The sequence below is a fragment of the Theropithecus gelada genome, chromosome 1 (assembly GCF_003255815.1).
Source record: "Theropithecus gelada isolate Dixy chromosome 1, Tgel_1.0, whole genome shotgun sequence".
Taxonomy (NCBI): Eukaryota; Metazoa; Chordata; class Mammalia; order Primates; family Cercopithecidae; genus Theropithecus; species Theropithecus gelada.
This window is the reverse complement of record NC_037668.1, coordinates 100,172,390-100,188,688: the sequence shown is the minus strand read 5'-3', so window position 1 is coordinate 100,188,688 and position 16,299 is coordinate 100,172,390. Positions and strand designations below refer to the sequence as shown.

General features: G+C 36.0%; 1 protein-coding gene across 2 annotated transcripts in view; it reads left to right on the top strand.

The window, feature by feature from the left end:
• The first annotated feature begins 913 nt into the window (after positions 1-913).
• The window catches only part of NEGR1 (neuronal growth regulator 1), an 884,450-nt gene continuing 869,064 nt past the window's right edge, over positions 914-16,299 (top strand). For both annotated transcript variants that reach the window (XM_025362722.1, XM_025362711.1), the window contains exon 1: positions 914-1,462. In XM_025362722.1, coding sequence (XP_025218507.1) covers positions 1,287-1,462 — 176 coding nt within the window. In that variant the 5' untranslated portion in view covers positions 914-1,286. The remainder of the gene's footprint in view (positions 1,463-16,299) is intronic.

The following is a 16,299-nucleotide window of genomic DNA, read 5'->3' as shown; positions in this document are numbered from 1 at the left end:
CCCGTGCCTCCCAGCGCGCCTGCGTGCCGCGCGTGCACAGGCCCCCGCGCGCACGCTGGCCCTCGCGCGTACTACACACTCTCCATCACACACACACTCCATGTTGACCATAAACAATCCCCTACTCACACACACAACTTAGTGTCAACACGCACAGATGAAAGAGGGGCGTCCTGCAATCCATACTGGCCGACCCCCACAGTCACGCAAGCTGCTCTACCGTAAGGCCTTGCACCTCCTCGTGTCCCCGCACAAAAGCAGCGCCCCGCCACCATTCCCTACCTATTCCCGAGAAAAGGCAAAGAGAGAACTAGTTGGCTGCTCGTTAACTGCAGCGTAGTTACCCAGGCGAGATTAGAAGAAAATAAAAAACAAAAAAACAACTCACAGTCGCCGGCGTCATGATGGCGCCGACCACAACTTGGAGGACTTCAAACTTACGGTGCCTCGAGAGGTAAAACGCACCGGTGAGGGAAGGGAAAGCGCCCCTCAGCTCTCTTCACCCCAGCCCCGACACGCAGACTTTTCTAGCAAAGCATCCCTCTAGCGCTTACGACAGTAAGGAAAGCCTTCATTCTACGGTGGCTCTCTTTCCCCCTCGGTTTGCATAATTGTGATACAGTTCCTCCTAATTATTTTTTTCGTTGTCTTTCTTTTCTTTTTTTCTTGCTTTCGTTTTTCTTTTTTTCTTTCTTTCTTTTTTTTTTTAATCCACCCCCCCTTCTCCATCCCCAGTCCCCGGGCGGGGTTGCTAAGGAAACGGCCGCTTGGCAACGCGCGCGAGCCCGGGGGCCGGCGGCCGGCGCAGCGCCCCGCGCTGCTTCTGCTGCTGCTGCTGCTGCTGCTGCTGCGATTGCAGCCGCCGCCGCCGCTCGCCCTGCCTCCTCCGCTGCCGCCGCGCCTCCTCCCTCACTCTCCGGCGCGCTCGCCTCCTCGCTAGATGGTGTGCGAGCCGCCCGAGAATTAGACACACTCCGGACGCGGCCAAAAGCAACCGAGAGGAGGTGTAGTGTGGTGCCAGGGGGAGGGAGGGGAGGGAGGGAGGGAAAGCGAAGAGGAGGAGGGGGAGGCAAAAACACCGAAAAACAAAAAGAGAGAAACAACACCCAACAACCAGGAGTGGGGGGGAAGAAAGAAAGAAAAGAAACCCACCCACCCATCAAAAAAAAAAAAAAAAAAAAAAAAATCCTGTGGCGCGCCGCCTGGTTCCCGGGAAGACTCGCCAGCACCAGGGGGTGGGGGAGTGCGAGCTGAAAGCTGCTGGAGAGTGAGCAGCCCTAGCAGGGATGGACATGATGATGTTGGTGCAGGGTGCTTGTTGCTCGAACCAGTGGCTGGCGGCGGTGCTCCTCAGCCTGTGCTGCCTGCTACCCTCCTGCCTCCCGGCTGGACAGAGTGTGGACTTCCCCTGGGCTGCCGTGGACAACATGATGGTCAGAAAAGGGGACACGGCGGTGCTTAGGTAGGAAGAACGGCGTGCTTTTCGTACTTGTCTCGGTCTATCTTTCTGTCTCTCTTTGAACCCTCTCTGCCTTCTTTATAACACAAGCAATAATGCTGGTGGTGCTCATCATGGAAAGACCACATCTCAAGAATTCCAGGTGCAGATTCTTCCCGGAGCCCCGGCCCGTTTATGCTGGGGCAGGTAGCAAGCTGGACTTGTGATGCTAAAGCACTTTGCCGGAACGCCAAGTAGCCTGGGGATGAGTGAACTGTCAGGTTTAGAAGGAGGGGCAGGTGCCACTTTGAAACTGAATGCACAAGGTCTCTGTTTTACTGTCATGGGGTACTCTTGGAGAGTCTGACAAGTTTATAAGGTTTGTTTCTATTTTACTCCAGCATAAGCGACTCTTTCAAACTGCTGGTTCTCTGCTCCCATTTATTTTCCCTCTCACTTGGACACTCAGGCTCGATTTCTTGCTCTTTATCTTTCTTTCCTTTTACCGCTTTCTCTTTTCTTTCTTTTCTCCTTCTTCCTTCTCTTATACCATTTTCCCCACCTCCTTGTAACTCTTTTTCCCTCCAATATCTCTTTTCACACCTTTTCTATTTTCGGTTTTTTCCCTCCTTTTTAAAATTTGTTCGCATATTTTCTCATTTTTATCTCCACGACTTTAATTTCTGTTCTTCACACTTAATCCCCTTTCCTCCTCTCTTTTAACCCTTTTCCTTTTAGTTAATTTTTTTTATGCCTCCTTAATGTCCCTATCCTGTGCTTTTGACTCCCATTTCTCGTCCCTCTCCCAATACCGTTTCCCACCCCTGTGGCACACGCAGGCATGGTCACTCTTCCCCTCCAGTACCATTTACTCACCCTCATAACTCTTATTTCTATAAACATACTACTTCACATACTCTCACATCCTCACATGCACTGGCACTTGCATGCTCTAAGAAACACTTCCACATTCAGATCCTCTCTCACTGTTTAAAAGGCATACTCTCCTTCTCTGTTCCACATTGTCACTCACACATGTGTACACACTGCCTCTCTCACTCGCTCTCACTCTGGCTCTCCTCTCTTTTTCTCTTTCTATGTCTTTCTGTCGCCTCTTTCTTCCCACCTTCCTCCCTCCTTCAGTCTTCAGTTTTACTTCTTTTTCTCATTTTTCCTTTTTCCCTTCTTTCCCCTAAGCTTGATCTCTGAGGTGGTTTGTCATTAATGAACATCCATACCCTGGTTTTAACCCTAAACAACAGTGCAGAGAGGGAGTCTGGAAATATTTCCTATGAAAATATAAATGGATGATCACCAAAGCTTAGATCTCAACAAAGCTAAACGCCCTATTCCTTCATTTCTTTCCCATCACCCTCCCTTCTCCCCTTGCCACCCCACCTCACATTTCCCTGAAAGATCTTCTTTCTCTCCACTGGGTGGTAGTTGACTTATAAGTGTGGCTTGCACAACATCAGTGTACATGACATGTCTAAGGTGAAAGAGAGTGGGAAATGTTTCTGTTTGAATCATGCAACATATTTAAATTTAATGATGTGGGTGTGGTATATGACTTACACCTTTTGGAACATGCTTATGAGTTCAAATTTGGAATACTATCATATTTTTTAACATACATGAATGCATATGTTTTTAATAATTTGTTTTGAATTAAAAATGTCACTGTATACAAAAGTAACTAATATCTTTGTTATTACATAGTAAAAAGAAAAACTTTTCTTTGTTGGTAACAGTGATAAACTCTTTGTCACAGAGAGGATATAAATTAAGCCTGTATGTACTCTTTATGTTAAGTTTGTTTTAGAAGTTTGAACAACAGTGATAAGGGCAAAACACTATCTTCAGAGATTGCAAACATATATCATGGGAGCTGCAATATGTATTTTTGTAGTAAGCAACATATTGCTTATTTGTAGTGAGCATTACCATTTCCACCCTAAAGGATTTAGAAGACTGCTTTTCTTTCAATAATATATTCTGGCATTTGGTTTACCAAACAAACAACAATTTAATAAATACTATGGTTAATGAAAATAGCTGGACCCACATTCTGCTTCCAGGAGACTCATGTTTAGTTCACTCATTGCTTCCAATAGTGAAGCTTCCCTAATATGTGGGGACCATATATTTCCAGTGTTGTTGGTTTGGTGCAGTCCTTGTTTACTTTGTGTGCTCTGTACCTCATCCATTTAGATGCTATATCCTGCATTTTGTGATATTGAGGGAACTTTTGACTTTCAAACTTCTTGAAGAGAACAGAGTCTCTGTGTCTTCTCCATAATGTTTCTAACAAATTAGATTTTAGTTTTTAAGTATTTTTTTATCATATGAAATAGAAATTTGAACTACATTACTTTTTACTCAAAGCAATTTGCTTATAGTAATTCTGAAATTCTCAAAGAAGTATCTAGTTGTTGAACTTCTTACATTGTCTGTAGGTTTTAAACTAATTTAACATATCCATTTATAAGAAATTCTCTCTCCATTAGAAAACGTTAAATATTGTCAGTTATTTTTTTCTTGACTTCTCTACAGCTGATAATTTCCTCTGCTCATAGACCAATATAGATAGAGCTTAAGGACTAATTGAGTATAGGCAACTCAGGTGATGCATTTTTTTTTTTTTTTAAATCAAGAGTAATGTCACAGTTATATTTTGTTTTTTCTTTGTATACTTAAAACCATATCTGTTGTTATTCTCTAACTCATTATAAAACAAAACAAAATTCTACCCTTCAAACATACGCCCTTGTCCCATCAAAATACATGAATGAAGTGCTCAGGAGAACACTTAAGCGAATTACATGATATCATTCATCAAACTTTGCACAGTATATTCTATTTTTAATGTAACATATTCCTCACAGTGTCTTTAATAAAAAACAAATAGTGGCATAACAGTTATCAAATAATTTTAAGTGCTAAAGGCCTTAAAGTGCAAACATGCCAGTCAGTGACTCTGTTGCTTGTGGTTACGCTAATGAAACAGAAGTTTAAAGGTCAAATGATACATTTCTGTTTCCTAAGTGCCAGAATGTCTGTTTTTGAGAAGAGGATCATGAAAAACAAAACTTTCCTTAAGTGCAGTTATAATACACAAGGGAAATTCATTCTGTTATCTAACTGTATCTGTCATTTTATAAATCATCTTTTCTGTTTAGCTTAAATACAGGATTTATGATGACATTCCACTTAATAATTTTAATATTTTTATCATTTTACCTTCGTCTCTTAGGGTTAGTGAAGCCATATATATGAAGTGTAAAGATGTTTCTTACTTTTAATAATATTATTCAGTGCTAAATTTCTGAATGATTCACTTGAATTATTTGGACCTTCTTGATAAAGTATTTAATGATACAGATATTGAATATAGTAATGTTTGATATTTCCCTTTCTTAAGCTTTGTATTTAAAAAATATATGGTGTCTAAAATACATTGTAATTTGCTATAAACACAAGCTGTTTCCATTAACTTATTAAATATAGACTTTAATTGCTACTACATTTAATATATACAGTATTTTATTCTTAACAGAACTTGTTAATCTTGTATGGAGACATTAACTTTTTTTACATTTTTTGAGTTGTATTTTGTAGTACGTGGAAGATCTGAGTTAATACGTCATGGGCTGACCTAGTAGAGAACAGGAATGCTAGAACCATATTGGTTATGCTTCAGGACCCAATGTTTCTGGAACTGGAGAATTCAGGGGAATATAACTCTGCTCTAGAACAATACATAAATTTCAGGAGACTTAAAAAAGTCATTTTGCAGTCACTTTAATATGAACCAGTTGCTTTACTCTTACCTTAGTAATAAATACTGTTATGTAAACATGTCAAAAATGTTTAATACTCCTTGGAAACAATACTATGAACATCCTTATTTACATCCTCCCAGTGCCTGCACATTTTTCAAACACGTGTTATTTTTAAGCTAATTTTTTTCAATCGGTTTCTTATTCAGCCCTTCTGTATGAAGTTTGTACTTTTTTAGTCACCTTTCTGATATGAATTCAAAATATCCTATTATCTGGTTGTCATGCTTTAATCGAAAAAAGTAAGATTCTTTCCTTAATTGTGATATCTTCTTTTACCTTAGCAAAATTGAACACAACTCTTGTCATTTTAATGCAATAGATTTGAATGAAAGTTATGTGATATCCTACTATGATATTGTAATATGGAAGAAGGTTTTTGCTTAGGGCATATTTCTACACTATTGGAAACCACAAAACTGTTGCAAGTAAATTTATGAATGAATATGACAAGTATTTATGATTGCTTATCCTATTTGTTCACTACATTTGCCTTTTTATTAGACTACATTAACTGGTTATGATTTGAAATGCATGCTGTTACAATAAAATAAATGATTTCTGTGTGAGAATACAGAATTACCAATAGCAGTACAAATCAATTATGATGTACTTTTGGAATAGTATTTGAGAGTCTCATATTTTCTGTTGAGTTATTCCTACACATTGATGCATTATACTTTCCAAATGCTCAGTTCAACTTTACAAATATTTTCAATTTAGGACATTAAGGCACTATTTTAAAACCTATATGTCTATTAAATAGTATTATGAAGAAATATTTTTAAAATCCTGAGGGTTCTTTTTTTTTTTTTCTTTTTAAAAAGAGGAGGGATAATGGATTATCAGAATGGTCAATCTGGAAAAATATGTTCTAGAATATGTAATAAATGTTAAATGTTACCTATATTGATTTGCAGAACTGTTCTATTGGCAAGATATATTACTTGATACTTTAGTACACAACTATTAATAAAAGTATAAGATAATATTTTTAATTTTCTAGATAAATTTATTTTGCCCAATCTTTTTAGTTCAGAAGAATTCAAAAACCCATGTAGTTGTATAGATCTTTGAACACAAGCATGTTAATGAACTACTTATTTTAAATAGATAGGCTTTACAATTAAATCGCTACATAGAATAAGTTAATACTGCAATACCTGACTTCTAAAGAATTTACAGAAATGTTCCCGTCATGGTCTGTGTGAGTTCTGGGCCTGATTGACCACACCTATCCTTTGTCCATCTGCTATTCTGTGCTATGGAGTGGTGGTGGGCCCTTCAGGTGGAGGCTGGAGCTAATCCCTAAAGCTACATTTCCCGGTCTTCCATGCCAACTATCTTCAGGCTGTCATTAGCCAATGGAAAGTAGTTTTTGGTGAAGGGACAATATCATGAAGTGAGGGGCTAGGGCATTTCTTCCCTCTTTCATTGTTTTGGGCAGCTTACAGCACTGTATTCATCTCCCATGGGAACCTTTTTTGTTTCAACTTCCAACTGATAACTAGCCCCTGTGTTTCTCTTTACTGCTTTATCCCTTCTTTCCTTCAACCTAGTAGTAGTAGTGGCTTCCTGATGTTACTAACCACTGAGTTATCTTACCACCTTCTATTTAGCTTCCCAGGTATTCTATCCCCTTTAAAATACATTTCCTACATTAAATTCTCCCATTTTTAATATACAGAATGGTGGTGTTTGTAGAACCTTGATAGATACATAGTGAAAAGTGATAGTTTTTGTGATTTTAATTATATTTGATTGAGTGACTGTGGCACTATAAATGTTGCTTACTAGCACTGAATGTAATAGTTTTTAAAGGAAACGTGCATAGAAGTTAAGCCGTAAGAATATTGAGGCATATTACAAAGAAAAAAGAAGAGGCTTTTTAATCCATACACAGATTATATTAATAATAAACCAAATGAATAAATGTTGAATTAATATAACAATAATTTCAGTAGGAAAATATATAATGTTGCTATGTGTGGAAAATAAATTGATGAACATATATTGATGAGATTCAATAACAGTGTTACATTTTTTTACTGAGCCAAAAATAACTATGATTAAACCCTGCTTGTAGATACGTGATCAAAATGCTAAGACAATTCATAGAGTGTTGCCTATTGAATTCAATAAAAATTAAATGTCTTTCTTTATATAGAATAACATCTGAGGTGACAATAAAAGTTTCTAGTTTTTACGAAGTATATGACCATAACAATATTGCTAATTGAACTATTTGACTATTGTAGGAATTAGTCTCAAACAAGTGGAATCTTTTGATTAAAACTCAAGTCATTTTTCTACCATATCTTGTTTCAGAATTGCAGAAATTAAGACGTTATAGACATCACATGACTTAAACACTTTTTTTTTTTTTTTTTTTTGAGATGGAGTCTCGCTTTGTCCCCCAGGCTGGAGTGAAGTGGCACAATCATAGCTCAGTGTAGCCTCTAAATCCTTGGGCTCAAGTGATCCTCCTGCCTTAGCCTTCTGAGTAGCTGGGACTACAGGTGTGTGCTAACATACCTGGCTAATTTATTTTTATTTTTATTTTTAAAGATGGGGTCTTACTGTGTTGCCCAGACTGGTCTCAAACTCCTGGCCTCAAGCCATCCTCATGCCTCAAGCTGTCAAGTAGCTAGAGTTATAGATGAAAGCCCCCTCTTAACTGTGTATCAGATGATGTGGTGACCTTCTCATTTGCTCCTGCAAAACACTTTCTAAAAGACACTTATATAGGTGTCTGGTTCATATATAAATAAACGATTGTCATTGAGTCCTACTATTGGTACATTTTTCTGTAATTATTCAGGAGAAATGATAATTTAAGACTGTCGTTAAATGACTCTCTCTCAGGGATGCTCTAGAGAGGATTTCTGAATTTGGAAGGAAGTTGAATTTCTTTTTTTTTTTTTTTGATACGGAGTCTCGCTCTGTCACCCAGGCTGGAGTGCAGTGGCCCGATCTCAGCTCTCTGCAAGCTCCGCCTCCCGGGTTCACGCCATTCTCCGGCCTCAGCCTCCTGAGTAGCTGGGACTACAGGCGCCCGCCACCTCGCCCGGCTATTTTTTTGTATTTTTTAGTAGAGACGGGGTTTCACCGTGTTAGCCAGGATGGTCTTGATCTCCTGACCTCGTGATCCGCCCGTCTTGGCCTCCCAAAGTGCTGGAATTACAGGCTTGAGCCACCGCACCCGGCCGGAAGTTGAATTTCTTGATATCGTTCATTGCATTTCTCTGGAAGCTCACTGATAGATTAAAGATTGTCATTGTCACTTTCTATGCATATGAAAAAATAAAATTTATCGTGTTTTTTTCTAGGAGTATCCTATTACCTGTCATTTTGCTTTTCTAAAGGAAATGTTAAATTGGTTCACATTTTCTTTTGTCAGATATTTTATGTGTTTCAAATTAACCAGCAGAAACAAAAACTTCCCGTATGACTGGAGACTAAAATCTCAGATTTTTCTACACAGTAATAATCGTTATCAAATTGAGTTTTAATTACTCTGCTGTACATATTACAGAAAAAAGTGGTATAACTTATAAGATCTTTATGAATAAATAATAGAAATTGATATTTTGCAAATATGTATTTTCTCTTTTTCTTTGCTATTTTAATTTTGATTAGAAAAACACACGGGTTTGTAGTGGTAAAACGCTCATTCAGCTATCTGTAGGGCCTTAGCACAGAAGCTTTCATGTATCAGGCCAATATCCACTAATTTTTGAATTAATGAGTAAATGGAAGGGTAAGTGAAGAAATGAATGTTTAAGTGTTTTTTTTTTGTTAAATCGATATATCAACAGTCCCTGCCTTAAGTAATTCCTGCAGAAGTCTTAGTGGTTTAAGAGATACACATTGGAAATATTCAGTGTCTTTAAATTACAGGACACAGTCTACTTTGAAGAAAATATACTTCTTGCTAAAGGTATTATTAAATAAAATGTTCTAAAATATAAGGCATTTTACATAAGAAAGGCAAAGTGTTCTTTGATTAACTTCTATTTTGTGTGTATTTGCGTGTGTGTGTGTATGTGCTTTGTTAAGATTTCAAAGGTATTCTTACTGTAGGTTTAAGCAGAAAAGTGTGAAATGTAATGATTTAGTTGTAAGATTTTGAAATGTAGTTATAATTTTAAGAAGATCTCAGATTTTACATTGTATAGGAAGGCTTTTGCCCTTGACAATTATAATCAACAGATAGCAGGAACAGTTCAAAATAGCAAAATCTCTATTGTGGCCTCCTAACATTTGTTTGTGTTTCTACCTCAACTTATGGAGCCTTCTCTTCCTTTCTCCTAAAGCTTTAATTAAACGAAATCAGTAAGGATACAAAGGTAGAAGGAATTTGCTATTGCTACAATTTTACTGAATTGTAAAAAGTAGCTACAAGCCCCAAACCAGAGCAGAACTTTTGTATCATTTTAACCATCTCCTAGAGGTAGGTCAGCAGTACTTTATAAACCACAGTGTATTGATACTAGCTGATAGAATTTTAATGTGGTCATATGGCTTTGATTTATAATGTTGAGGATGTTATCTATTGGTGTAGTGGTTTCTAAGCCATATCAAGTTCTGAATCCTGACAGAGGACCTTTGATGCTCTTATAAGCATTCAGCTGGCATGGGAATTGGTCTCTTAATCACCTTCTCTAAGAAAAGAAGAATAGAGGAAAGGAGGAATTTGGCAGTGTTGCCAGCATTAAATGTTGCTCTTTTGAATAAAAGCCAATTCATTGTACTTTCCAGATAGCTGGTAATTTACTCAATTTAAGGAAGATGTTTATAACCCTTTTTAGTCCAGAACAAAGTTGTTCTTTACTGAATTTTTCTGAGTCATTTGGACATAGGTCCAGTGCCCATGCTCATGCTATTGATAGAGTTTCTGTGCGTATTAGTGTGTGTTTAAAGCTGTGGCTACTGCCATAAAGTATGTAAAGGTTTTAGATAACTTAAAGAGCCATGGAAAATATGTGTTCCATTGTCTTCAGAAACCCCTTTCTTTTCATGCAACTAAGTTACATTTAGAAGTACTAATGAATTTAAGAGATATTGTGAATATAAGAGCTGTAATCAGAAGATATTTTATATATTTTCTTTAATAGCATTTATCCTGTAATATAAGGGTGTCTAATAAAGAGATCATAAAGTTTTTCTAATTTTATAAATAGAATATTTCTTACAGTAGACTATATTTAGATACCTAATATTTGATTTGTAAGTATTTTCAAATTAGTGTATTTGGCTGATGATCAGTTGAATAGAAAATGGCTTGTGGACTACTTAGTGTAGTGCTTGGTAGATTATTAGTATTCAGAACCTGAATGTTGAGTGAAAGAATGGGAGAAGAGATGGGGAGAAAGGGAAGAGGAAGAAAGGGAGGGAGGAAAGCATTTTAAGCTGTATTAGTGACTTCTCATCACATTACCTTAAACTTTAGATCCCTTGGGATGACATAGAATTAAGCCCAGACATTTCATTATATAGAAGTATAATAAGAGAAAATATATTTAATTTCATATAATTATTAAATAACTGAAATAATTCTAAGCCCTTAATTTTCTGTATTAGTCTGTTTTCATACTGTTGATAAAGACACACATGAGACCGGGAAGAAAAAGAGGTTTAATTGGACTTACAATTCCACGTGACTGGTGAGGCCTCAGAATCATGGCGGGAGGCAAAAAGCACTTCTTACAAGGTGGCAGCAAGAGAAAATGAGGAAGAAGCAAAAACAGAAGCCCCTGATCAACTCATCAGATCTTGTGAGACTTATTCATTATCATGAGAATAGCATGGGAAAGACAGCCCCTCATGATTCAATTACTTCCCCCTAGGTCCCTCCCACAACATGTGGGAATTCTGGGATATACAACTCAAGTTGAGATTTGGGTGGGTGCACAGCTGAATCATATCACTTTTCCATGATGAAGTAATATACACTGTACATATTGAAGTTTGAAAATTGTGTTTTTCATGCAGGTGTATGTCTTCCTTCTCAGTTACTAGTCTATATTTATTTTAGAACATACATAGCAGCTTTATACCTTGGCCTGCAATTGGGTCAGGGGCCATTTTTTGGAATATGTTCACAAAAGGAGATTAGATATACCGTAAGCGCTCATTTAGTGTTGTTGATAAGTTTTTAGAAACTCTGACTTAAGTAAAATGATGTATAATGAAAATAAGCTTTCTTCCTTCCTCAACATTATAAGAAAACAACATGGAACAAAATGATGTTACTCAATCACCTGCTGTATGTTATTTTACTTAAAGTTGCAGCTTCTAAGAATCTATTCACATCATTGAGGGATTATAATACATCTTTGAAAAGTCTTCTGCATCTCTTTCTTATGCTTATGTTACTTATTTTTGTTCACAAATTATTCTAGATGTGAAGTTACTTTTGCGTATTTGCACAGTTTATCATCTATCATAATTGCTTAGTTTTATTGAAATTGTTCATGCTTTGAGGCAACCAGAATGGAAGCAATCAGAACTTGAGTTCCTGCTTCTGTACTTACTGGCTATGTGACCTTGAACAAAAGCCTTGTCTCCGCAACAGAAGCAAATGGGTTAAATGAGATATTACATATAAAATGCTGGCAGTACGTAACACATAGTAAGTACTAAAAGTACATTAACTAATAATTTTATGCTGCTTTTTTTCTGCTAATCTCACTTTGAAATTTATTGGCACTTGGCTTCACATCTGGAAGTAGAAACACACTAAAAAATGTTTTAGCTCTTAGGGTGCAGACCCAGAGCACTCAAAAGAAATGGAATCACAAATTTTATGCTCAACAGACTGATGGTGATTTGATGCACTTACCAGAAGTGACAGAGCACTATAATTGGGTGGTCACATGAAGCAATAAGGACTTAAGTGAGAAATGGAAAGAAACAGAAGAGAAGAAGTAAAAGTAATTAGAAATAAGTAATGACAGTGAAAGAGTCGGAGGATGAAGATGAACATTTGTGACAGTTTAGAATGGAAGATATGACAGCTCGTGATAACACTGGAATAGTTGATAAGAGGACTAGCATTAAAAAATTAGCAAACTCTGGATTCTGGATAGTGTAGCAAATAATTATTGAGGATTAGATATATTCTTATGGTTCCTCAGGGCATCTGTAGGTTATGCTGAAGGCAATGCAGTTCAGAAGCAGTAGGTATGGGCAAGAACTTTCCCTATACATTGCCATTGTTGCCAGAGGCAATATACTGAATTAAAGCTTGGAATTATGTATGAATGCTTGCCCTAATTCTGCATATTTGCAAAATGCACAGCATAGTGTTTTATAGTCATGATGGTGGAGCCATCATCAACATCATGATTCAGATTGAAATCACAGTCCCAGAACATCTACCATATATAACATACGTTCACAACTATGTACAATAAACTATTTCTTTCCCACTCTTATAGCCAAGTAGATTGGCAAGGGAAGGTAACTTGAACCAGGTGGAACTGTTAGGAAGTGGCGGAGCCACAATTACAATCCAAGTCCTTCATCCCAAGCCCAGTGCCTTTCTCATTATCTTGTACCTCTTACTAAAAGAAATCAAAACAATTGACAAAAAATTTCTTCGTTATTCATTTATTATGTATTTACTGAGCACCAACTGCCTTTTAGCTTCTAAGTCTACAGTGATTAAAAACATCAAGACAGTATGTTCTATAGTTGAGGAAACGTGAAATTGTTTAAATGAGCTTACATATTTGGCATATTAAATGTATATGCATATATATTTAATATATAGCATATATATTTAATATATAGCATATATATTAAATGGTCACATGCATTTAGTAGATAGGAAAATTGTGAATTTTTAAAACTACTATAGATATTCTGGAGGAAAATCTCTCATCCATAAATGATTCCACCTTTAATGATTACAAGCTATTAATAACATAACAGAAAAAACAGCTATTGAACATCACACATAGTTAGGTATTATGTATTGATCACTGCAATGAATCTTTACAACAAACTCTACTTCTTCTACTTTACAAATGGGGAAACAACGTCATAGAAGCTGAGTAATTTTCCAAACTTTATTACAGCAATTAATGCATAACCATGATTTGATCCTAGGCCTGTGTGTCTCCAAGGCTCGTGCTGATTTCCTTTCAAAAGCCACAATATGTCCTGAAGCTTTTTTGTATACTCTAGTCCTTAAAAGAAATGAAAATCAGTAGTTCCTTGTTATAGTATTCCAAGTCCTTAGTTTAATCATCTGAATGTCCATCCTGATATAACTCTGAACAGCTGAATCACCTTGATTCACTCCTTTGAAAGGGGTTAGGCAGCCAATAATTTTAAGCACCATTATTTCCCAAGATAGGAAGATCCAAAGATTCAGAGACCTATAAAAGTTCCTTGTACTCCGATTTCAATAACATGTCAGTAGTAAGTTATAGAGTCTTATGTTTAATTGCCATCAATGAAAAATATCAAGCGTATTAGATATGTTGCCTTTCTCTGCTAGCTGGTAGCAGTAGTTTATATAGTTTATAGCCTAATTGAAAACTTGTTTGTATCCAATAGTACATAATTTAAGAATCTTTTAAAATGTGCTTATATATCCTTCTTCTAGAGACTTTGCATGTGTACCCAAGAGAAGTGTAAATTTTACGATGGCTGCGGCTGCTTTATATATCCAAAGCTTTCCCAGTAAAGTACTATTTTTGTCTCATATTGTTAAAAAATGCTTTCAAACCTTTATAACCCAGTTCTAGCTCCTTCTTCGCATGCTTACACCCTTCCATTTTATATTGTTTATTCTATCAATTTTATATTAGTCTGTTATCTCACTTGGCTGTACATAAGAATATAACAGACATAGTCAACAGCATTAATTTATTTAAAATTATTAATCCTGTATATTTCTATTTGTATAGAATGTTTTCTAAATTCTAGAATCCTTGAATTGATTTTTAATTTTTCTTTCTTTCTTTGGAAATGTGTATTTTTCCATTCATTGTATAGTTTTTCCCATGGGCAATGTGTTATTTCAGGAGTTCATTCACTCAATTTCTGCATTTATGCATTGAGTCCCTGTAGTATGCTATCCACTTTCTGTGAGTTTAAGATCCAATGATGATAAGAGATAAGTTCCTATCTATTGAATTTACATTGTAATTCAGTCTATATTCTCAAACACTGTTGTGTGTTATAAAAAACTTACATGTGGATCTCTGCTTCACTGACTCTTAGCTCAGTGGCCACAGCAAGTTATTCGGTTTTTCTGAGACTCAGTTTTCTTGTCTATAAAATGGAAATACTGAAAGCTACTCCCATACTTATTGTGATCACTATAGTAACGTTCGTGAATATGCCAAAAGCAGTGTCAGACACAGTTCGTGTTCTTTCGTTATCAGTTGTCTTTCTTATGCTGCCTTCCTCCTCTTCCTGTAATACAGCTATATTTTATGGCCAGAAAAATCTAGTTAAAGAAATTGTTACGTGTTATATTGTACTTGATGTATTCTGTTGGCTAATAACTTCTGAGGTTCACCTATTTTAAATTCAAGGCAGCTTTCTGATGCTGTGAAGAGTAGAGTGTATCTGAAGACGTGATGACCATCTCACACATATTGTTTCTACTTCTTGGACTTATTTTTTTCTTCATCTGAGATGCTTGTCCTTCATACTGTTTTCTCTGTAATACTTTTATACATGGATTTTCCTCTAAATTTATCATCAGTTTTTGACATATTCTGAAAGTCTGTGAAGGTTTATTTTCTTCATTATTTCTTCTGTTAGCATCATAATCTTTTTACCATCGTTGTGTGTTTCTTCTACTATACTACACTTTTTTCAATAGACTTGTGTTTTCCTTTTTCTTGGTTGAAATGATATGTGTAAGGGATACCTGATGCTTTATTTTACCAACAAAGCAAACAATATTTTTAATTCTTTTGCAAATAATTCTTCATTGAAATAGCACGTTCGTGCTTTTGTGATTTTATTTTATCAATTATTTTAACACAAATGGGCACAATGGATGACCCTTCTCTCTAGCAATTTCAGTAATTGGTGAGTTGATTTTCTGAATTTTCTTGTGGCATTCAAAAATTCTCTTCATATTTGATACATATAACTAGTTTCTTACAGACAATATCTGGACTTTTCCATATTGTCCAGCTTTAAGTAGGACACAGTGTATATAATATTACTACGGGGACATCACTAAAATGAAAATTCTTGATAATATTCTTTTTTCACATTAAAATTCCTATTCACCTTTCTTCTCCTATATAAGAATATATTATTCTTACTATTTCAAAATTCTCATAAAACCCTTTAATAGCCTCATCATTTTTCTATTTACAGTTACGTATGCATGTGTATGTGAGATGGGGTCCTTGCAAATAGTGGCATATTTCTATGAACTATTTTGAAAATTGGGTGAGGAAACTGATTCCGATCAGTTACCTCACTGTAAAATGGGTTAATGATAATGCTTAACCAATAGGTTCTAAGAATTCAATGAGATAAACGTTGTAAGCTCCTCAACATCATGCCTGGTACGAAATAAACAAATGTTGCTAGTATGATTTTTCTAAATATTAACAATAAACCTTCATCGATATTATAGGGAATTAGCTGATAGCAATCAACATCAAAGTTTTCTGATAACATGATTACCTCTTTACCCTCCAGTATCCTTTAGGGACTTACTAATTATTCTTTATTTCAGATAGGACCTTTTGCTATTGCCCTCTCTTGTGTGGGACATTCTCCTTCTCATCAATTGATTTTCTAAAAAAAGAATTTTAATAATTTTCAGGTTCTATTTATTCTCTAAATTTAGCTCAATGGTATTTTTTTCTCATTCCCAAATTTGTGTTTGTGTGTGTGTGTGTATCTGTCTCTATTTATATATACTTGGTACATTTTTTAGATTTTTATGTATGTATATACATACCTACACACATTTGTGAATGTATTTACATAGTGAATGTGTTTACCCTGCATTTAACACAAGATGTGATAAAA